Genomic DNA, 23,469 nt, shown 5'->3' on the forward strand with positions numbered 1-23,469 from the left:
ATATTTTACCCTATGCACTGCAAAAAAATGAACACTGTAGTGAAAATATGAGCATACTTTGATAGATTCAATAATTATAGAGTCCACATGTGGCAATAACATCCCACCTTGGTTCTCACTGCAAATCTGCAACAAATCTGTTTAGATTCTATTACAAAATCTGCATGTGATGGCCAGGGATGTTTGGCACACAAATCCAATTTTCTCAATAATTTTTACAGTAATGAGATTTGGGCAAACATATGTTTAGGTGGAGTGCCTTTTAATATACAATTTTTTCTAGAAAATAAAGTATTTCTCACAAAAAAGGGATTGCAGTAACACATGTTTTGCTATACACATGTTTATTCCCTTTCTGTGTATTGGAACTAAACCAAAAAAAGGAGAAAAAAAAGCAAATTGGACATAATGTCACACCAAACTGCAAAAATGGGCTTAGCAAAATTATTGTTACCCATTCAAAATTGTGGATAAATAAGATTGTTTCAAGCACATGATGCTCCTTTAAACTAACCTGGGGCAAGTAACAGGGTAACAGGTGTGGGCAATATAAAAATCATACCTGAAAGCAGATAAAAAGAAGAGAAGTTCACTTAGTATTTGCATCGTGTGTCTGTGTGTGCCACACTAAGCATGGACATAAGAAAGAGGAGAAAAGAACTGTCTGAGGACTTGAGAACCCAAATTGTGGAAAAATATCAACAATCTCAAGGTTACAAGTCCATCTCCAGAGATCTGGATTTGCCTTTGTCCACAGTGTGCAACATTATGAAGACGTTTGCAACCCATGGCACTGTAGCTAATCTCCCTGGGCGTAGACGAAAGATAAAAATTGATGAAAGGTGTCAACGCAGGATAGTCCGGATGGTGGATAAGCAGCCCCAAACAAGTTCCAAAGATATTCAAGCTGTCCTGCAGGCTCAGGGAGCATCAGTGTCAGCGCGAACTATCCGTCGACATATAAATGAAATGCTATAGCATGAGACCCAGGAGGACCCCACTGCTGACACAGAGACATTAAAAAGCAAGAGTAAGCCAAAATCCTTCTGGGAAAACGTCTTGTGGACAGATGAGACCAAGATAGAGCTTTTTGGTAAAGCACATAATTCTACTGTTTACTGAAAACGGAATGAGGCCTACAAAGAAAAGAACACAGTACCTACAGTGAAATATGGTGGAGGTTCAATGATGTTTTGGGGTCATTTTGCTGCCTCTGGCACTGGGTGCCTTGAATGTGTGCAAGGCATCATGAAATCTGAGGATTACCAACAGATTTTGGATCGCACTGTACAGCCAAGTGTCAGAAAGCTGGGTTTGCGTCCGAGATCTTGGGTCTTTCAGCAGGACAATGACCCCAAAGATATGTCAAAAAGCCCCCAGAAATGGATGGCAACAAATCACTGGAGAGTTTTGAAGTGGCCAGCAATGAGTCCATATCTAAATCCCATTGAACACCTGTGGAGAGATCTTAAAATTGCTGTTGGGAAAAGGCGCCTTTCCAATAAGAGAGACCTGGAGCAGTTTGCAAAGGAAGAGTGGTCCATTATTCCAGCTGAGAGGTGTAAGAAGCTTATTGATGGTTATAGGAAGCGACTGATTTCAGTTATTTTTTCCAAAGGGTGTGCAACAAAATATTAAGTTAAGGGTGCCAATAATTTTGTCCAGACCATTTTTGGAGTTTGATGTGACACTATGTCCAATTAGCTTTTTTTCCTCCCTTTTTTGGTTTAGTTCCAATACACATAAAGGGAATAAACGTGTATAGCAAAACATGTGTTACTGCAATCCTTTTCTGTGAGAAATACTTCATTTATGGCCATGACTGTATGTAAATGAGAATTTAGAATTTTGGTTGAGAAATACAAAATTTATCTGCAATTCTGAACATAAGTAAGACTAAAACACTTAAACCTCACAAGCGGATGGGACTGGTTTACATCTGGTGAATATTAGGTCATTGATCCCAATAGCTTGCTGTCACAAAATTGCCATTACATGCCCTGTAGCATTTTTTATTTATCTTCTTTATTTAGAAAGCACACAAGCATGGAGACAAAAACACATGATTTATACAGTATATGCATACAAAAGAGGTCTCCGGGATTTAAACACTTACATTTCATTTGCTTGGCGATGGGTTTATTGGGATCAAGCCAATGCTGAAAAGAGAAAGCAGAAGTCAGTGAAGGCCCAATCCTTGTAAAGGGACAGGCATAGCATAAGCAATAGAAGACTATGTGATCATAATACTCTATTTTAAAGGTAACAAATTACAGTAGTTAACCTTTGAACCTTTTCTGTCATGCGTATTTGCAAGTGCAGTTACACTATTTCACTGTATCATGAGTGGAAGAAGCAGTGAAATCAAAGATACAGAAATAGAAGCCCATATTATATATATATATATATATATATATATATATATATATATATATATATATATATATATATATATATATACATACATAATCTAAGCCTTTGTATTTTGCTGAGATTTTCCGCTCTAGAAGTGGATTAAATCAATTTAATTTGGAATTTGACGTTGGAACACCATCACCTAGCATCCATTCTCCCCATTGCTAACTGTGCATTAGGAGACATTATGGTGGGTCTCACAGTGGAGACAGGTGCTATGGAGCAGGAAGCTCGTGAAGGTACTCTGACACCAAATTCCAAATTAAAGGGATTTAGAAAAATAATTGTGCACACTGCTGCACTATAACAATTTTTCATAAAAGCGGCCACAACATTAGTTACACTTTAACCAAGTCAGTGTGTCCTTTAATTATTATGCATGACCCTGTATGCATGCTTTATTGTATGGGTAACAATATCTTTGCAAATTAGAAATGTCATTTGTTAATTTATGTGAGTATGTTACAGTATATGTCACCAAGTGGTTATATGGGGGAATTTACCAAGACATTTTTATTGTATTTTTCCAAGCTGGTCTAAATCTGCCTGTCTGCAGTTTAATCTGCCTGTCTGCAGGACAACACAACCCCCAATTCTGAATGTGCTGCAGTAAAAGCTGCTGTTCATTTAGACATTTGGTCATGATGGGCAGAAGCAGCAGATTGTGACTCTGTTGACACCTGTAATTAATGTACGTGGGCATTGGCCAGTGACATCACACACTAGTGTCTCCCTGCCATATTTATTCTAAAGGAGAAGAATGTATAACCCAAAGATGCTGCTCTTTTTCCTGTGGGTATTTTTTCAGCACTTTAAATGTTCTTTCACATAATGCAGACAGAACTACTGCAGTAAAGAACAGTTTACAGGCCTTGTGCCATGGTACACACCATTAGGGAAAGTATTTGCAAAATTCTACAGGTGGCATTAAACTCAATGAAACAATTCAGTAACTGGAGAAAGAATCATCTGGTGCCAAAAAGTTGTACAAATTTGTAAATTACTTCTATTTAACAAACACAAAGCGTCAATTACATATTATCTGCTGTATGACCTAGTCTGCCCAGTTGGACACTATGCTCTCTGCTGCCACCTCTGTCCATGTCAGGACTGTTTAGAGCAGGAACAAATCCCCTTAGCATACTTCATGCTCTGGAGAGGTTCCTGACACAGACAGAGGTGGCAGCAAGGAGCGCTTGCTGAATTGATAAGATTACAGGACTTTCTCCAGGACATACAGCTGATAAGTACTGGATGGCTTGACATTTTGTAAGCTCTAACAAGTGCCCTACATTTACAACTTTATATCTAGTCCCAGCAATATCAACCCGCAGCATTGCAAAAAGTTTAACCATTAAACTTTTCTATCCAATTTCATTTGGTAAAAATCCACCATTATTAATAAATGGGAGTTTTCGTCCTAAAGGAGAAGTGTCATGCAGAAAAACATATCCCTTATCCAAAGGATAGGGGATAATTATTAGATTGCGGAGAGTCCGACTGCTGGGATCCCCACAATCTCCTGCATGGGACCCCGACTTGCCCAGGGAATGGGGCATTTCGACCCCTGCACAAAGTGGCAGCCGACACAACCCCTTCATGTATCTCTTCAGTTCCCCCATAGAGATACATGGTGGAGCGTGTCAGCCACAGCTTCGTGAGGGGGTTGACATGCTCCCTTCCTAGGTAGGGCCTGGGTCCCGTGCAGGAGATCGTGAGGAGTCCCAGCGGTTTGACCTCATGGCAATTAGAGATGAGCAAAGTTACATTGATTCGATTCTTCACAAACTTTTCGGCTCGGCAGTTGCTGACTTTAGCCTGCATAAATGAGTTCAGCTTTCAGGTGCTCCGGTGGGCTGGAGACTCTCTTCTAGGACTGGATCCATCTTTTCCAGCCCACTGGAGCACCTGAAAGCTGAACTCATTTATGCCGGCTAAAGTCAGTAACCGCCGAGCCAAGAAGTTTGTGTCGAATCAAATCACTATAACTTCGCTCATCTCTAATGGCAATCTAAAAGTTTTCCCCCCATTCTTTGGATAGGGGATTCATTTTTCTACATAATACTTCTCCTTTAAGTGTGAGGAGCAAAGCCATATAATGTATTTCTGGTGGAAATGTTTGTGTTGCTGCAAACATTTTTGTTGTGCTTTATCTTTAATACCTCTGCAGAATGCAATTCATATATTAGCAGTGGGTAATATCCCCCTGCTTAAAAGCATAATAGAATACGTCACTCCCGAGTTATCTCTCTCCATAGGCATGCTGTATACAGAATTAAAAAATATATATTTTTTGTCAGCAGCTGTTATGTCAGGATTACTATGGTTACGTAAGTATACCCTGATGTGGATTGCGGAGATATTATCTGATGAAAACCTGAAAGCTTGCAAATCTGTATGAATATTTTGGCTATGTTGCTGGTGCTAAGCAAACTGACATTCCAGCAGCCTTATTGATAAGTTGTCAACCCTTGGCACCACACATTCTACATCTACATTGATGGAAGATCAGCAGTTTAAATGTACTGTACAGTGATGACATGGGCACAAAATCTATGCTTGAGCCATCACCTGCGGAATAATAGCTGTGATTGCCACCTGGCTTCATGCGGCAACTCTGATCTAAGCTATCCAAATCTTAAGATACTTTTGATCAATAGTGATGTATCTGCTGTGCTGGTCTTTACATTAGGGTTTCACCATGAAGATAAATAGGTCTAAACTGATGCATTATGGGACATGAAACATATTTGCAAATATTATTAATTATCAGAATTCAATTGGTTGTGAAAGGTAACCCTACCAATTTAGGCTAGATGTTCTCTTGTTTTTGCCATGGGATTCATCCTGTAGGAAGTTTTCTAGTCAGACATGCTCAGTTGCTCAGTTCTCCTCACACAAAGTGATTTAACAGCCAAATAGACAGCAGAATATACAGCTGATACACTGATATATATCAGAACCTTTTAGAAGTATATTATTCACTGCAAAATATATATGAGGGAGTCTGGCTGAATATTTACTGGCCAGGATGAGGTAAACATACATTATGGCCCAGATTTATCAAATTATGTGGGAGTAAAAGTGGAGTGATTTTCCTACAGCAGCCAATCACAGCTCAGCTTTCACTTTACCAGAGCTCGTTAGCTGAGCTGTGATTGGTTGCTGGGGGAAAGTCACTCCTCTTTTTCTCTTGCACAGTTTGATAAATCTGGGCCTATAGCTTTAGCTGTTTATAGTAATCTCAAACACTATGGGGAGGGAGGAAGAATATTACAGTAACCCCCCCCCCCCCCCCCGACCTGCGATGGCCCCGACATATGATAAAATCGACATAAGATGGCCTCTCAGAGGCCATCGCATGTCGATGTCAGCTTCGACATATGATGCTTTTATATGTCGGGGCCATCGCATTAACTGCTTTCCGACAGCGCAAAATGCTTAAGCTGCTGTCGGATAGCAGTTTAAGCATCCCGGGCAGGTTCGCCTACCTATTCCCGCTGCTCCGGGTCCACTTCGCGATCCTCCGGCGTCTTCTGCATCTTCTCCAGGGTCCGGGCCTCGCTTTCTGGCGTCGTTATTACGTCACTGCGCACGCCGCGCCGGCGCAGCAGCTTAATAACGTCACCAGTATGCGAGGCCCGGACCCTGCAGAAGATGCGGAAGAAGCCGGAGGATCGCGAAGAAGACACCGGAGCAGCGGGACAGCATCGGGAGCCCCTTGGACAGCATCGGGAGCGGTGAGGACCTGGTCCGGAGCGACGGGGACAGGTGAGTACAGCTTCCTATACTTTACATTGCACGGATCCCTTAACATACGATGGATTCGACAAACGATGGGTCGTTTGGAACGAATTACCATCGTATGTTGAGGGACCACTGTATTCCCTATAATAACATTGTATGTAGAGATGAGCGAACTTACAGTAAATTCGATTTCTCACGAACTTCTCGGCTCGTGAGTTGAAGACTTATCCTGCGTAAATTAGTTCAGCCTTCAGGTGCTCCGGTGGGCTGGAAAAGGTGGATACATTCCTAGGAAAGAGTCTCCTAGGACTGTATCCACCTTTTCCAGCCCACCGGAGCACCTGAAAGCTGAACTAATTTATGCAGGAAAAGTCATCAACTGCCGAGCCGAGAAGTTCGTGACGAATCAAATTTACTGTAAGTTCGCTCATCTCTAATTGTATGCTGTACAAGAGAAGAGATAACTTTAACATTGCAAAGATTAGATCTCCTGATGGATGACTTTCACTATGCAGCACAGGAATGAGTAATGACTGCTGGGAAACGAAGTTCAGAGCAAAATATGTGAGATTTTCATATGAAAAGGGGAGAGGATAAAAAGAAAACAGACACAAGGAAGTAATGTCATTTCTGCATTATTTTTAACAGGCAGAAATTTATTTTCATTCAACTTAAAAAAAATATATAAAAGTTTGCTGTGGAAAATTAGTCATGGTAAATTCCGTTTAATGGGGGGAACCGTCCAGAGCAGAAGAGGTTTGCTATGAGGAATTGTTTCTACTATGTACAGTTCCTAACACGGACAGAGGTGGCAGCAGAGAGCAATGTGGTCAGTCTGGAAAGAACTACACAACTTTCTCTGTAGTATACAGCAGCTAATAAGGGTGAAGGATTTTAAATAGAAGTAATAGTAATACACAAATCTGTAAATCTTTGACTTTCTGACACCAGTTAACTTGAAAACATTTGTTTTCCACCAGAGATCCCCTTTAATGCATCATCAGATCATGTGTATTTGGCAGTCCCATACAATAACTACCATCTCCTCATGAAAAAAAACATAGTCACAATTTATTATATAACTAATCCTAATACAAAATTAAAGCTGACTTGTTAGCAGAAAACATGGGTGAAAACAAGCACATGGCTAAATTGGGCTAGTCATCATGAGTTTGGCATACCTTTCTTATCTTTATAGTCCTTTCCAGTTTCACCATATAATGCATATTATGTAAATTAGGCTCAAGTGTTCCACCTACCAGAATGTAAGAGTTCATTGGTAAAGAAAAGTAGGGGCTTTATGTCTCCTTGCTACATTTTGATTCCCCTTAACCCCTTCCCGCTATAGGACGTATGCATACGTCCAATCATCCGACAAGTTTGCGCAATTGGACGTATGCATACGTCATAGAGATCTCTGACAGTGCCGCGGGCAGCACAGGAGATCGGCGACGGGACCCAGCTGTTAATCACAGCCGGAGTCCCGCCGCAGCTGCCGGATCATGCAGGTCCTGGCAGCATTAACCCCCTAGATGCCGTGATCAATCCTGATCACAGCATCTATGGTGTTGACAGGGGGAGCGCTCTCCCCTGTTCTCCAACCGCGGCGGCGCAATACGAACACGGGTTGCCGTTGGTTGCTATGGCAGCAGGAGGTCAGATCATGACCTCCTGTCTGCCTGCTACGGAAGCCTGTGAGATCCAGCCACAGGCTGTAGTGTGTGCAGCTCATCAGGTCATACTGTGCTGCAGTACAAATGTATTGCAGTACAGTATAACCTGTAAAAAGTGTAAAAAATTAAATAAAAAGTTCTTCAATAAAAGTATGAAATGTAAAAAAAAAAATCAAAAAATGCCCCTTTCCTCAAAAAAGCCCCGCATTATCACCAAAAAAGATGAAAAACACAAATCATATACATAATAGGTATTGCCACGTCCGTCCGTGTACTATAAAACTATAATGTAAATTATCCCGCACGGTGAACGCCGTAAAAAAAAAAAAAAAGTGCAAAAGATCAAAAAGGTAGCACGTAGCACAAAAATAAATGATACCAATAAAAAGTACAGCTCATCCCGCAAAAAATAAGCCCTTACTTAATAGCATTGGACGAAAAATAAAAAAGTTACGGCTGTAGGAAAATGAATGGCAGAAAAAGAATTTTGCTCAGAAAAGGAAAAAGAACATAGAAAGCCATATAAAATGGGTATCGTCATAATCGTACTGACCCACAGAATAAATATAACATCACTTTTACTGCACAGTGTACACCATAAAAAAAATGTAAAAAAATTTTTTCCCAGTTTTTCCCAAAAAATTCTGCATGTGTCAACAAAAATTCACCACTTATATAAAGTACAATATGTCACGAAAAAACACTCTCAGAATCGCTCCGCTCAGAAAAAGCGTTCTAAAGTTATTACCATTTAAAGAGATACATGGGTTAAAACATTTAACAAAGCTTTATGTTTCTGTAAAGAAAGTATAGATAAACAAAAATACATACTCTTTGCTTTTCTGGGTCAACAAAGCGGATTCCAAAATAGTCCTTTTCCAACAAACTGTAGTGATTGCAGATATGATCAATGAGAAATTGGCCTTTGGTCTCTTTCTGGAATAAAAAAAAAAACAAAACAATTGTTAGGTATAAGAATATGATTAGAGTCTAGGTGTCTTTGGTAAATATGAGTGAGAGGTTGCTGTGCAGGGAAAGTCTAGACTAGTTTAAAGGCCATTGATATGTCAGTGAAATTAGGAAGAAAACCTGTAACTACATTTCTATTTAATTGCTACTGTTGTCTTACAATCTAGGGGATTTCAAGTGCTATCCTCAGCATAAGTCATCTATACTAGATCAGTTTTCTGAAGGGTCCACAATAATTGGTGAAAAGCAGTAAGCTGATCTGAGGGGGTATTAACAATCGAACCCTCGCCAATCTAATATTAATATCCTATTGTAAAGATAGGTTTTTAAATTTAAAGAAGCAAAAATAAAACCTTTAAAACTATGCCAAAATTGAACTTTTATTTTAAGAGGTTAGCCAGTGATTTATTTTTTATTTTTTACATTCTGCCCAGGCTGCCGGAATAAAAAAAAAAAAAAAGCTTTAACTTACCATCTGCAGCTCCCTTAGTGCTGCTGGGATTGGTCTCTTGTCCTCTGGCATGGATCTTCTTTCTGCTTCTGGGGCCCGACACGTAACACAGAGCTAATCGCAGGTGTTCGTATTCTCCCGTTTCGGCTGATGATAGGTTGAGCAGCAGTGTCATGTGCCATCTTTCTGGTGCCTGGGCCCTTTACAAGACACTGCTATCACCAGCCGAAGTGGGACATTGCTGCGGCCGATGATTTGCTCAGTGCAGTGTTACATGTCAGAAGCAAGAAAACCAATTCCAGCAGCACCAGGGGAGCAGCGGAAGGTAAGTTAAAGTTTAATATTTTTATTGCGGCAGCCTGGGAAGAGTACAAAAATTTATATTATTATTATTTATTACTACATCCTCTGTGCCATTGTACAATTTGGTACAAAAGAAAAAATAAAAGTTTAAAGCACAACATGTACATGATACAATAAAGAAAACCCTTATTAAAAAGTTACAGATTATTAACATGTTTAAATTACAGATTATTAACATGTTTAATTTACAAATTATTAAGTTACAGATTATTAACATGTTTAAATTACAGATTATTAAATTACAGATTATTAACATTAGCTTCTTAAAACATCCAAAAACTTTAGGGGCAGAATTTCTGAATTTAAATTTAATAATAAAGAAACCTTCTTACAGGAAACATACAGTATGAATCTCTGGTAGGCCTTCCCTACCATTTAAATAAATACTGTAATTTGAACAAAATTTCATAAATCAATAGTACTAGATATAAGAAACGCTGTAATTTATCTTATTTAAAAAGAAAAAAAACTACTTTTCCTGTTGTCAAACTCTTTCCCTCTACCCCCTCAATTTAATTTCTTTAAAGGAAAACTGTCAGCTTTCTCCCCTGATCAGCGTCCCCCGCACTAACCAGTGGTACTGGCTGGTTAGTGCGGGGGACGCTGATCAGTTTGATGCCTACCGTGCCCGGATCCACCGTGCCCCAATCCGCCATGCTGTTCAGCCGTAATCTTCAATCTTCGTTATATGCTAATGAGGTGCTAACTGGCACTGGCCGGGCTAACTGGCACTCTGACGTCACCGCCGCTGGCCGCAGCGCTGCCCAGCTCATGAATATTCCTCCCCTCTCTCTTCATTACAGAGTGGGGAGAAGAGGGAGAGGTGGAGGAAGGGGAGGAATATTGATGAGCTAGGCTGCGCTGCCGGCGGCGGTGACGTCAGAGTGCCAGTTAGGCTGGCCGGTGCCAGTTAGCACCTCATTAGCATATATACCGAAAATCGAACATTACGGCTGAACGGCACGGCAGATCCGGGCACGGTAAGCATCAAACTGATCAGCTTCCCCAGCACTACCAGCCAGTACCGCTGGTTAGTGCAGGAGAGCAAGCTGACAGTTTTCCTTTAAAAATTAGCTAAGCTTTGTCCTGTGTCTGCAAGACAAGTCTACGGAGGGGGGAGAACTGCAAGTAATTATATAGATAAATACCATATACAAGTTATAGAATGGCCCAAGATAGTGCTGCTCTTCATGTTCACAGAAAGGCAAGCGTATCCTGAAAAGTAACTTGAATCACAGATATATTAAAGTGTACCTGTCATGATCTTGTTAAATTTTATTATCCTCTCAGTTCACTACCCCCATCATGATAAACCACCCCCTGCCTTTATTTTCTAATTTTCTACCTTGATATTGCTATGTATTTTCTGCTCAATTTCAGTCAGATTCGCAGACTGGAAAGCAGAGCTGGACTGGGTGTGAAAACCAGCCCTGGAAAAAATTACATACCAGCCCCATAGTGTTGCATCATTATACCAGCACGTCGTCATTTTCTTGTTAATAAAAGGTAAACCAGGGGTAGACATCCTGTTGCCACTCCAGATGTTGTGGACTACACCTCCCATGATGCTTTGCAAGCCTTATTGGAGATGTAGTCCAAAACAGCTGGAGAGTCGAAGGTGACCTACCCCTGCTCTAAACCAAAAATATATCATATTGCAATGTATAATACTATCACCCTAGTCTTTCTCCCTCAACCTATTTACATTTCCTTCCCCACAAATATATATAATATTAAAATATATAATCACCACAGCCCAAGTTGCCTAACTTTAGACCCCTACATAATACAGTATAATCTAAAAATGCCTCATCTCAAATTCCCATGTCAGATCTTTCCCGTCCTCAACTCTTTCCTGCACTCTAATACAATGCTGACTCCCTAATCGAATACACTGCAGACTCCCCCCCCCACTAATACACTGCAGACCCCCCTCCCCCTAATACACTGCTGTTCCCCTCCCCCTAATGCTGACCCCCCTCCTCTCCCATCCCCAACCCCCTAATACACTGCTGATCCCTTCTCACCTAATACACTGCTGTTCCCCTCCCCCTAATGCTGACCCGCCTATGTCCCATCCCCCTAATACACTGCTGATCCCCCTCTCATCCCCCTAATACAATGCTGATCCCTTCTCACCTAATACAATGCTGATCCACCCTCCACCAAAACCATGCTGATCGCCCCTCCCCCTAATACAATGCTGATCCCCCCTCCCCCTAATACAATGCTGATTCCCCCATCTCCCTAATACAATGCTGATTTCCCCATCCCTATAGGCCATAGCAGTAGGTCCCGGGACCGGAGCTGCTCTGCTCTGTTACCTCTCGGCGGTCCCTGTGTTTTTAAAGTTAACGCGGGGCAGCAGAGAGGTAACCGAGGCATCCTTGTGTCCCGAAAAGATTTTTCGGGACACAGGGATGTCCCTAATGTGAAGGGGGCCCCCTGCGGGCACGAGGCCCGGAGCAAGCACTCCATGAGCGCCAATGATGGTCCGGCCCTGGCGGCCGCTGGAGGGGAAAAAAATGCAGCCACATCTCAAAGCAGCTCACCGGGAAATTTCCAGTCCGGCCCTGCTAGGAAGGGGCATTCTCCTGCAGGCGTGACATCATCTGAAGCCATACAGGGAAGAACTTCCTCCCTTACTCTGCCACACACAGCTCAGAGCAGTTCAGTGTGAGATGAGCTATGATTGGCTAAGGCTGCAACACCCCCTCAGCACTCCAGACTGTATTTCCTGATTTTGGACTTCTGCCAGGCCAGAGAGAGTTCAAAGCCTGTGCAAGAGATAGGGGGAAATGTGCTCTGGACAAGTAGTGGCAGCTTTTTCAAACACAAATAAAACACAGAAAAAATAATTTTTTTAAACAAAGTACATTAGAAAGATTTTTTTATTTACCATAAGGAGTGCAATAGCAAAATTTTTTTTAATGACAGTGCCCATTTAAAGAAAAAAAATATAGACCCAGATTTATCAATCTGCCTGAAAATAAAACTATTAGGTTCTGCCTATGACAACCAATCACAGCTCAGCTTTCATATCCTAATGAACTCTGGTAAAATAAAAGCGTAGTTTTAATTGGTTGTTATGTGCATATTCAGACAGATTTGGTTTCAGGAAGATTAATAGATTTGGCCTATAGTTTTCACATCAGAATTTACACTGCTGTGCTCTAAACTATTGACAAACCTCACCTTAAAGGGTACTTTTCTTCACTTTCATGCCACCTGAACCATGAGTCATCAGGACGGTCCAAGGCAGTCTTTTCCCACCTCTCCAACCTTTATTGATAGATCTCTCTATATACCTAAACAAATAAATCTATCAATCAAGGCCGGTGTGAGGTGCAAAACTGCACCCAGTGCAATTTAGCGTTGGCCCCTCCCCTCAGATGTCCGGAGATTTCCGAACATACAGTGAGGGGAGGGGGAAGGCAGAGCTGGGCAGGACGCAGTTCTGCACCTCCCAAGGATGAGGATGTAGATTCTCACAGCCCCACTCCTGGACGTAAGTTGTCATGCACCTCCCTCAGGAGGAAAGGGATTCTCACAGCCCCACTCCTGGACGTAAGTTGTCATGCACCTCCCTCAGGAGGAGAGGGATTCCCACAGCCCCACTCCTGGACGTAAATTGTCATGCACCTCCCTCAGGAGGAGAGGGATTCCCACAGCCCCACTCCTGGACGTAAGTTGTCATGCACCTCCCTCAGGAAGAAAGGGATTCTCACAGCCCCACTCCTGGACGTAAATTGTCATGCACCTCCCTCAGGAAGAAAGGGATTCTCACAGCCCCACTCCTGGACGTAAATTGTCATGCACCTCCCTCAGGAGGAGAGGGATTCCCACAGCCCCACTCCTGGACGTAAATTGTCATGCACCTCCCTCAGGAAGAGAGGGATTCTCACAGCCCCACTCCTGGACGTAAGTTGTCATGCACCTCCCTCAGGAGGAAAGGGATTCTCACAGCCCCACTCCTGGACGTAAATTGTCATGCACCTCCCTCAGGAAGAAAGGGATTCTCACAGCCCCACTCCTGGACGTAAATTGTCATGCACCTCCCTCAGGAGGAGAGGGATTCCCACAGCCCCACTCCTGGACGTAAATTGTCATGCACCTCCCTCAGGAGGAGAGGGATTCTCACAGCCCCACTCCTGGACGTAAGTTGTCATGCACCTCCCTCAGGAGGAGAGGGATTCCCACAGCCCCACTCCTGGACGTAAGTTGTCATGCACCTCCCTCAGGAGGAGAGGGATTCTCACAGCCCCACTCCTGGACGTAAGTTGTCATGCACCTCCCTCAGGAGGAGAGGGATTCCCACAGCCCCACTCCTGGACGTAAATTGTCATGCACCTCCCTCAGGAGGAGAGGGATTCTCACAGCCCCACTCCTGGACGTAAGTTGTCATGCACCTCCCTCAGGAGGAGAGGGATTCCCACAGCCCCACTCCTGGACGTAAGTTGTCATGCACCTCCCTCAGGAGGTAAGGGATTCTCACAGCCCCACTCCTGGACGTAAATTGTCATGCACCTCCCTCAGGAAGAAAGGGATTCTCACAGCCCCACTCCTGGACGTAAGTTGTCATGCACCTCCCTCAGGAGGAGTAGGATTCCAACAGCCCCACTCCTGGACGTAAGTTGTCATGCACCTCCCTCAGGAGGAGAGGGATTCCCACAGCCCCACTCCTGGACGTAAATTGTCATGCACCTCCCTCAGGAGGAGAGGGATTCTCACAGCCCCACTCCTGGACGTAAGTTGTCATGCACCTCCCTCAGGAAGAAAGGGATTCTCACAGCCCCACTCCTGGACGTAAGTTGTCATGCACCTCCCTCAGGAGGAGTAGGATTCCAACAGCCCCACTCCTGGACGTAAGTTGTCATGCACCTCCCTCAGGAGGAGAGGGATTCCCACAGCCCCACTCCTGGACGTAAGTTGTCATGCACCTCCCTCAGGAAGAAAGGGATTCTCACAGCCCCACTCCTGGACGTAAATTGTCATGCACCTCCCTCAGGAAGAAAGGGATTCTCACAGCCCCACTCCTGGACGTAAATTGTCATGCACCTCCCTCAGGAGGAGAGGGATTCCCACAGCCCCACTCCTGGACGTAAATTGTCATGCACCTCCCTCAGGAAGAGAGGGATTCTCACAGCCCCACTCCTGGACGTAAGTTGTCATGCACCTCCCTCAGGAGGAAAGGGATTCTCACAGCCCCACTCCTGGACGTAAATTGTCATGCACCTCCCTCAGGAAGAAAGGGATTCTCACAGCCCCACTCCTGGACGTAAATTGTCATGCACCTCCCTCAGGAGGAGAGGGATTCCCACAGCCCCACTCCTGGACGTAAATTGTCATGCACCTCCCTCAGGAGGAGAGGGATTCTCACAGCCCCACTCCTGGACGTAAGTTGTCATGCACCTCCCTCAGGAGGAGAGGGATTCCCACAGCCCCACTCCTGGACGTAAGTTGTCATGCACCTCCCTCAGGAGGAGAGGGATTCTCACAGCCCCACTCCTGGACGTAAGTTGTCATGCACCTCCCTCAGGAGGAGAGGGATTCCCACAGCCCCACTCCTGGACGTAAATTGTCATGCACCTCCCTCAGGAGGAGAGGGATTCTCACAGCCCCACTCCTGGACGTAAGTTGTCATGCACCTCCCTCAGGAGGAGAGGGATTCCCACAGCCCCACTCCTGGACGTAAGTTGTCATGCACCTCCCTCAGGAGGTAAGGGATTCTCACAGCCCCACTCCTGGACGTAAATTGTCATGCACCTCCCTCAGGAAGAAAGGGATTCTCACAGCCCCACTCCTGGACGTAAGTTGTCATGCACCTCCCTCAGGAGGAGTAGGATTCCAACAGCCCCACTCCTGGACGTAAGTTGTCATGCACCTCCCTCAGGAGGAGAGGGATTCCCACAGCCCCACTCCTGGACGTAAATTGTCATGCACCTCCCTCAGGAGGAGAGGGATTCTCACAGCCCCACTCCTGGACGTAAGTTGTCATGCACCTCCCTCAGGAAGAAAGGGATTCTCACAGCCCCACTCCTGGACGTAAGTTGTCATGCACCTCCCTCAGGAGGAGTAGGATTCCAACAGCCCCACTCCTGGACGTAAGTTGTCATGCACCTCCCTCAGGAGGAGAGGGATTCCCACAGCCCCACTCCTGGACGTAAGTTGTCATGCACCTCCCTCAGGAGGAAAGGGATTCTCACAGCCCCACTCCTGGACGTAAGTTGTCATGCACCTCCCTCAGGAGGAAAGGGATTCTCACAGCCCCACTCCTGGACGTAAGTTGTCATGCACCTCCCTCAGGAGGAAAGGGATTCCCACAGCCCCACTCCTGGACGTAAGTTGTCATGCACCTCCCTCAGGAGGAAAGGGATTCTCACAGCCCCACTCCTGGACGTAAGTTGTCATGCACCTCCCTCAGGAGGAAAGGGATTCTCACAGCCCCACTCCTGGACGTAAGTTGTCATGCACCTCCCTCAGGAGGAGAGGGATTCCCACAGCGCCGCTTGCACAGCCCCCTGGATGTAGATTTTCACAGCTTTCAAAATCTGCGTCCAGGAGTGGGGCTGTGAGAATCTACATCATCCTCCTGACGGAGGGGCGAGGAGGGAGCTGTGTACGGGCCTGAGGGAGGTGCAGAACTGCACAGCTCTGCATGGGGCGCAGTTTTGCACCTCACACCGGCAGGGCTAGTATTGCCCACACCTATGACTCGCAGTTCAGGCTCCTTTAAAGTAACAAACCTGGTGTGATCACCAAGCATTCCATATACTAACACAATGCAATCAGCACCCAATAGTGAAGACCTGTTGATAAGTTGTGCCCGATTTTCTAAACTATTGCACAAATATACTCTTTATAATCTTTTAGGAAGAACCTACCATGTTTTTCTTACTCCATATTCTTTCTCATCATTATTATCTCTTTCCATTAGCCTCTACCTTAGGTGTCAGCTTTTTTCTAGTATAGGGCACCTGTTTATAAATGTGTTAAAGATTTTGTCTGTGCATAACATATTTGGCAGTTGAGGAGATAATTCAGGAGCCTAAATATACTTTATGTATAGGATAACACTGCCCCCTCGTTGTAAAGCTCCAGTATGGGGATTAGTGTTAAACAGATAATGCTCCTTAGTGTTTGGTCACCGAAAATATCATGCAGGCTGTGAGCATCAATGTTATATTTTATTCAGAGCTACAGGCACACTTCATGTATTTTATCATACTTTCTGGTAAGCATTGAATCAGCCTAATGTCTGCATACCCTAAACTTGTTACATGTTTTGCAACTATAGGCTGTTCTACTGCTTAGCCAAACTGTATGAGACCTGTCCTTTCAACCTACAAGTTGAGCAGCCAGTTTTAAGGCTCAAAACTCAAAAAGTATTCTAAAGGTGTCAGGCAGAGATCTTATATATATATATTATAGGTGGTATTTTTATCAGTCATGCTAGCCAGTACGGCACCACACACACTGAAATCTAGTAAAAGAAACACTGAACTTTTAGCTGTCATACAAAACAAATATAAAACACAACATAAAATGATATCCCATACATTTAAACTTACAAATTATAATTAAACATTGAGACGCTAAACAAATAACTCTTTGGCTGGTATCACCACGTTAAGTGGCACCCTGACGATATAGACAAGGCATTGAGCATACTACTAGTTGTATACATCTATCTAAAGATAACCCCCCTTCAAGAATGTACACATCTAAAATGACCTATTCCGTGATATGATGAAATGATCTGTTTGTGATATACATTGGCAATCTAGCAGAACCTGCTGACCTATTTAGTTCAATGGGGCAAATGTAATCTACTAAGTGACAATATACACTTAGAAATGGCCTTAATGTACTCACTAGCAGAATGTGTTCAGTCCTGTGAACGCAGGTATGCCACAGTATACATCGCTATACAGGTCTGCTGGTTTGAAAATGTATTCCATGAACGTCTGCTGGTTTGTATATGCTTGTTCATCATCTGATCACAGGGTTTTGACAGGTTTAAAAAAAAAAAAAAAAAAAAAAAAAACTTGTTCATCAGCCGCACATTGCCCTGGGTAATAGGGCATGAGCGGCATATGAATGAGAAAAGTAAAGGGACACAAGAACGATCCAGCAATCATTTGTACAGCCCTGGCTATCCGATACTGAACTGTGAAACAGGCTTGGTAAAGGAGCAATCTGTGCTCCTATTAGACAGCCATCGGGCTGTCTAATACATCCCTTAGTCATGGCAGCATGCAGGTAGAACGATAGGATTTATTAGCTAATAAAGACAAAATTATGTTTTGTTAGGGGTGGCATGAAATAGAAAATGGAAAAAGCACATACTCACCTATCTCTGTCCTTCAGGGCCACTTCTCTGACATCTTATGATCCCTATAACTCCCACTATATCCAAGTCGGAGTGCTCACAGCAATGAAGGCCCGCTCAGCCAATCACTGACTGCAGCAGTGTCCCATCTCATTAAGTGATTGGCTAAGTACTCCATCTCGGAAGTAGGAAATAGCGGAAGTTGTGGGGAACCGGAAGACATCACAGAAGGATTGTTTTTTTTATTTATTTATTTATTTATGCCGCTCCAGCAAAATTTTATAATATTTGTATGGCTGAATAAACCCTATAATGAGCCTTGGAACATGACTAGGGTTATCAGGGACACAGTGTAGATGGCATTGTTTTTGGAGTGGTTGCTCATTAGTACAATGGCAGAATTGCAATGCTCTCTGTGTACTTTGTCCATCAAGCATTTACTTGATGGCTCCCTGCCACTAGTTGGATCATTTTAATGGTACAGTAAATAAAAAATAAAAAAAAACATTTGAAACCCTTCTGATTTTATTCATTTGCCCACTCACAAAAAAGTGATCACTTTATAATTTTAATGGCAGGATTATTTGAACAGTGAGAGACAAATTAACAACCAAAAATATATAAATGCATTTCAAATAAGTAATGAATTGACCTGCATTTTACTCAGTGAAATAAGTACTTGATCCCCAATCAATCAACAAGCTTTCTGGCTCCCATGTGTCTTTTATACAAGTAATAACTGAGATTAGGAGCACTCTCTTTAAGGGACTGCTCCTAATCTCAGCTTGTTACCTGTATTAAAGACACCTGTTTACAGAAGTAATCAATCACATCCCAAACTCCCCACCATGGCCAAGACCAAAAAGCTGTCCAAGGATGTCAGGGACAAGATGGTAAACATATGCAAGGCTGAAATGACCTACAAGACCATCGTCAAGCAGCTTGGTGAGAAGTTTATAACAGCTGGGGCCGTGGGAGGGCATTTTTGGTCTACTCTACTCTACAGAAATGTTGAAGGGAGTTTGTGGTGTGTGTGTGTCAAATTAATTAAATGTCACACAGCACTTGATAAATTTGTCACACGGCCAAATCATGCTGCCAGTTTAGATGCTTTTGTAGGGCTGGTGGGAGTTAGTCTGAGTAAAGGAGCTTTTTTTCCCCCAAAAAAGTTGCACTTGATAAATCACTAACCACTGCAAATACTCTCCTAAAACAGCCCACAACTTGGTTATGGTTCTAGAATGCTCTAAATGAAAGGTCGCACGGAAACAGGCTGCAACAACTTTCGACTACAAAAAAACTGGGTAAACATTCATCAAGAAAAAAACATATGCCTACGATCTTATCCTTGACTTCCTTAGGCAGTTCTTTGATCTTGGCCATGGTGGAGAGTTTGGAATCTGATTGCTTCGGTGGGCAGGTGTTTTTTATAAAGGTAATAAACTGAGATCAGGAGCACTCCCTTAAAGAGCCTCCCTTGTTACCTGTGTAAAATACACCTGGGAGCCAGGAATCTTGATGATTAAATGATTAGGTGATTAAATACTTATTTCAAATCAATTCATTTCTTATTTAAAATGCACTATTTTTAGGATTTCTTTGTAGTTATTTTCTCACTGTTCAACTAACTGATTACCGTATTAAATTATTGACTGATTATTTCTTTGTCAGTGGACAAAAGTACAAAATACGAAAGGGGTCAAATACTTTTTTTCATCACTGTAAACCGATATCTTTGTCAACCATTTCCGGTCTTTTCATGGCAATAATTGTAAAGCAATGGTGGAATTTTACTGGTTTTTGAAAGCTGTGTAATGTAAACATTTATTTGTCATGTTAGTTTCATCTCTACAGCAGATTTAATTGTACAAGTGAAAGTCACAGTTTGTGTTTTCCCCTAAACTATAAGGCTTTCTAAAGAACTGACCAGAAAAAGCTATGGAATCCCAAGAAATAAAATGTTCCTAAAGGGTGAAAGCAGATCAGCTGACTGGAGTCCATCTCATCTGCTGGGTGATTAATGGCTCGCATATAATGCACAGCTGAAATAGTCTCACAAATCCCTTAAGCGCGGTCCAAGCATATGGTGAGTGAATTAACCGGATTTTGCTGTTTGTTTTCTGCTCTACTGTTGACAAGATTTTACAGACAATTAAAAAGCTCCAATGGTTCTCCAATAAAACACAGATTATACTAAGTGATGAAATGTGCGGACATTCTTCAGTCCTTTTAGAGGGCATCCTTGGCATCGTGGCAACAGACTAAGGCCTCTTTCACACTATGAAATGGTTCTGTTTAGGAACTTCCGTCACCAGTTCTGTCACTATATCGGCAAAGCCCGGCCGTTACAAAACCCCTGACGGCCATGACTAAATTGCATTGCAGCCTATGGGGTTTTGTAACTACCCGTTTGCACCCGTATATGCCCGTAATTCATTACGGGCGTTACACAGTGACAGGACATCGTGGCGGAAAAATTACTGCATGCAGTCAATTCTTCTGTCTCTCAAACCTGATTTGTCTCTTTCTATAAGGTATAGATAACATTTGCTTTGAAGGTTCTATTAGTAGCCTTTATTGCAGATTCTATCAAATTTGCAGAGAAAACATGGAACACAATTTTTTTGCAGTGAATCTACCAACACTGTGATGCAAACCAAATTATCCCCTTATAGTCAATGGAACCCATTGGAAAGCAATGTGTTATGGATCCAGAATTGCCTTCATTGAAATTCTTTTGCTCTGACAATAAAATGGAAATGTTACAGGTGTGAAATAAGCCTGTGCCCATTCTGAAGCCTCATTCCAATTAGCAATACTTTTCAATTAATTTTTCCCATAAAGTATTTTACTTAGTGTTTAGTGCTCCCCCAATATTTAGGTAAGAAAATAACATCTTAGAACAGCTTAACCCAACAAGAAGTGTGGCGCTGCCTTTAAACTTTACAACACACAAATCACCAAGCCTAGATTACATCCATCCCGGGGTTTTGCAGGAATTAAGTACCGTGCTAGACAGACCCTTATTCCTTATATTTAAACTTTCCACGGGATTGGTGCTTAGCAAATGTGGTACAATATTCAAAAAAGAGTCCTATACTATAGGGGACTATAGGCCTGTAAGTTTAACATCTGTTGAGGGTAAGATTTTTGAGAGGTTTCTAAGTGATACAATTCTGGAATATCTTAATAAAAATAACCTTCTAACACAGTACCAACATGGGTTTGTTACACTGAGCGCTCCGGGTCCCTGCTCCTCCCCGAAGCTCTCGCGGCGTTTCTCTCCCTGCAGCGCCCCGGTCAGACCCGCTGACCGGGAGCGCTGCACTGACATTGCCGGCGGGGATGCGATTCGCATAGCGGGACGCGCCCGCTCGCGAATCTCATCCCAAGTCACTTACCTGTGCCGGTCCCCGGCTGTCATGCTCTGGCGCGCGGCTCCGCTCTCTAGGGCGCGCGCGCGCCAGCTCTCTGAGATTTAAAGGGCCAGTGCACCAATGATGGTGCCTGGCCCAATCTCCCTAATTAGTTTCCACCTGCTCCCTGGCTATATGATCTCACTTCCCCTGCACTTCCTGGCCGGATCTTGTTGCCTTGTGCCTTGAGAAAGCTATTACTGTGTCGCCCAACAATCCCGACAGATCGCCCATCTAAGTCACCAGCTGTCGCAAGTGTCCACCATGGTACAGCAACTTCAGTCGCAGCTACAGCAGCTGCAACCGCAGCCACCATCTCCTGCACCTCCTCCTCAGCGAGTGGCCGCTCCTAACCTCCGCTTGTCCCTGCCGGACAAATTTGATGGGGACTCTAGACTCTGCCGTGGTTTTCTGTCACAATGTTCCCTACATTTGGAGATGTTGTCGGACTAATTTCCTACAGAACGGTCGAAGGTGGCTTTCGTGGTCAGTCTCCTGTCTGGGAAGGCTTTGTCTTGGGCCACACCGCTATGGGACTGCGATGACCCCGTCACCGCCACTGTACACTCCTTCTTCTCTGAGGTTCGCAGTGTCTTCGAGGAACCAGCCCGAGCTTCTTCTGCCGAGACTGCCCTGCTGAACCTGGTCCAGGGTAATTCTTCAGTAGGCGAGTACGCCATCCGATTTCGTACTCTCGCTTCCGAATTATCTTGGAACAACGAGGCTCTCTGCGCGACCTTTAAAAAGGGCCTATTCAGTAACATCAAAGATGTGCTGGCCGCACGAGAGATTCCTGCCAACCTGCATGAACTTATCCATTTGGCCACCCGCATTGACATGCGTTTTTCGGAAAGACACCAGGAACTCCGCCAGGAAAAAGACCTTAATCCCTGGGCACCTCTCTCACGGTATCCCTTGCAATCTACCCCTGTGCCTCCCGCCAAGGAGCCTATGCAAGTAGATCGGTCTCGCCTGACTCTTGAAGAGAGGTCTCGCCGTAGGGATAAAAATCTATGTCTGTACTGCGCTAGTACCGAACATTTCTTGGTGGATTGCCCTATTCATCCTCCACGTCTGGAAAATGCACGCACGCAACCTGCTCATGTGGGCCTGGCGTCTCTGGGTACGGAGTCTGCTTCTCCATGTCTCACTGTGCCCGTATGGATTTCTCCTTCTGCCAACTCCTCCTTCTCTGCCGTGGCCGTCTTGGACTCTGGTTCTTCTGGAAATTTTATTCTGGCCTCTTTGCTTGATAGGTACTGCATCCCGGTGACCCGTCTCATCAAGCCGCTCTACATTTCTTCAGTCAACGGAGTCAAGTTGCACTGCACTGTGCGTTATCGCACAGTGCCCCTGCTTATGAACATTGGACCACATCTCGAGAAGATTGAATTTTTGGTTTTGCCCGGCTGCACATCTGAAGTCCTTCTCGGTCTGCCATGGCTCCAGCACCATTCTCCCACCCTTGACTGGACCACCGGGGAGATCGAGAATTGGGGTCCTGCTTGCCGCAAGAAATGCCTCACGTCTGCTCCCAGCCCCGTCTGTCGGGCCTCAGTATATCCTCCTGTGCCTGGTCTCCCCAAGGCCTATCAGGACTGTGCCGTGCCTCCTCATAGCTCCCGTCCTGGTGACACCCTGCCCCGTGCCAAGCCTCACCCTCTGCCCCCCCTCCCCATTCCCACTCCTTCTGACCGGTCTGCCATTCATGAGTATACCCAGGACTTCACTGTCCCCCAGAAGGAGACTGTACAATCGCTCCCAATTTCCTCGTCCCAGGTGGAGCGACATCCCGACAAAAAGAGGGGAGACCTAAGGGGGGGGGTACTGTTACGCTGAGCGCTCCGGGTCCCTGCTCCTCCCCGAAGCGCTCGCGGCGTTTCTCTCCCTGCAGCGCCCCGATCAGACCCGCTGACCGGGAGCGCTGCACTGACATTGCCGGCGGGGATGCGATTCGCATAGCGGGACGCGCCCGCTCGCGAATCTCATCCCAAGTCACTTACCTGTCCCGGTCCCCGGCTATCATGCTCTGGCGCGCGCGGCTCCGCTCTCTAGGGCGCGCGCGCGCCAGCTCTCTGAGTTTTAAAGGGCCAGTGCACCAAT

The 23,469-nt window shown here is 44.3% G+C and overlaps 1 protein-coding gene across 5 annotated transcripts in view; it reads right to left on the reverse strand.

Moving 5' to 3' along the window:
- FRMD3 (FERM domain containing 3) overlaps positions 1–23,469 on the reverse strand; it is a 231,577-nt gene that overhangs the window by 97,851 nt on the left and 110,257 nt on the right. For 3 of the 5 annotated variants that reach the window (XM_056523864.1, XM_056523855.1, XM_056523847.1), the window contains exons 2-3: positions 8,667–8,771; positions 2,117–2,159 (exon numbers count right to left, since the gene is read on the reverse strand). In XM_056523864.1, coding sequence (XP_056379839.1) covers positions 2,117–2,159; positions 8,667–8,771 — 148 coding nt within the window. Of the gene's footprint in view, positions 1–2,116; positions 2,160–8,666; positions 8,772–23,469 lie in introns of those variants that run through there. The other 2 variants (XM_056523882.1, XM_056523874.1) reach the window with 1 other exon arrangement.

This window comes from Hyla sarda, chromosome 1, assembly GCF_029499605.1.
Source record: "Hyla sarda isolate aHylSar1 chromosome 1, aHylSar1.hap1, whole genome shotgun sequence".
Classification (NCBI taxonomy): domain Eukaryota; kingdom Metazoa; phylum Chordata; class Amphibia; order Anura; family Hylidae; genus Hyla; species Hyla sarda.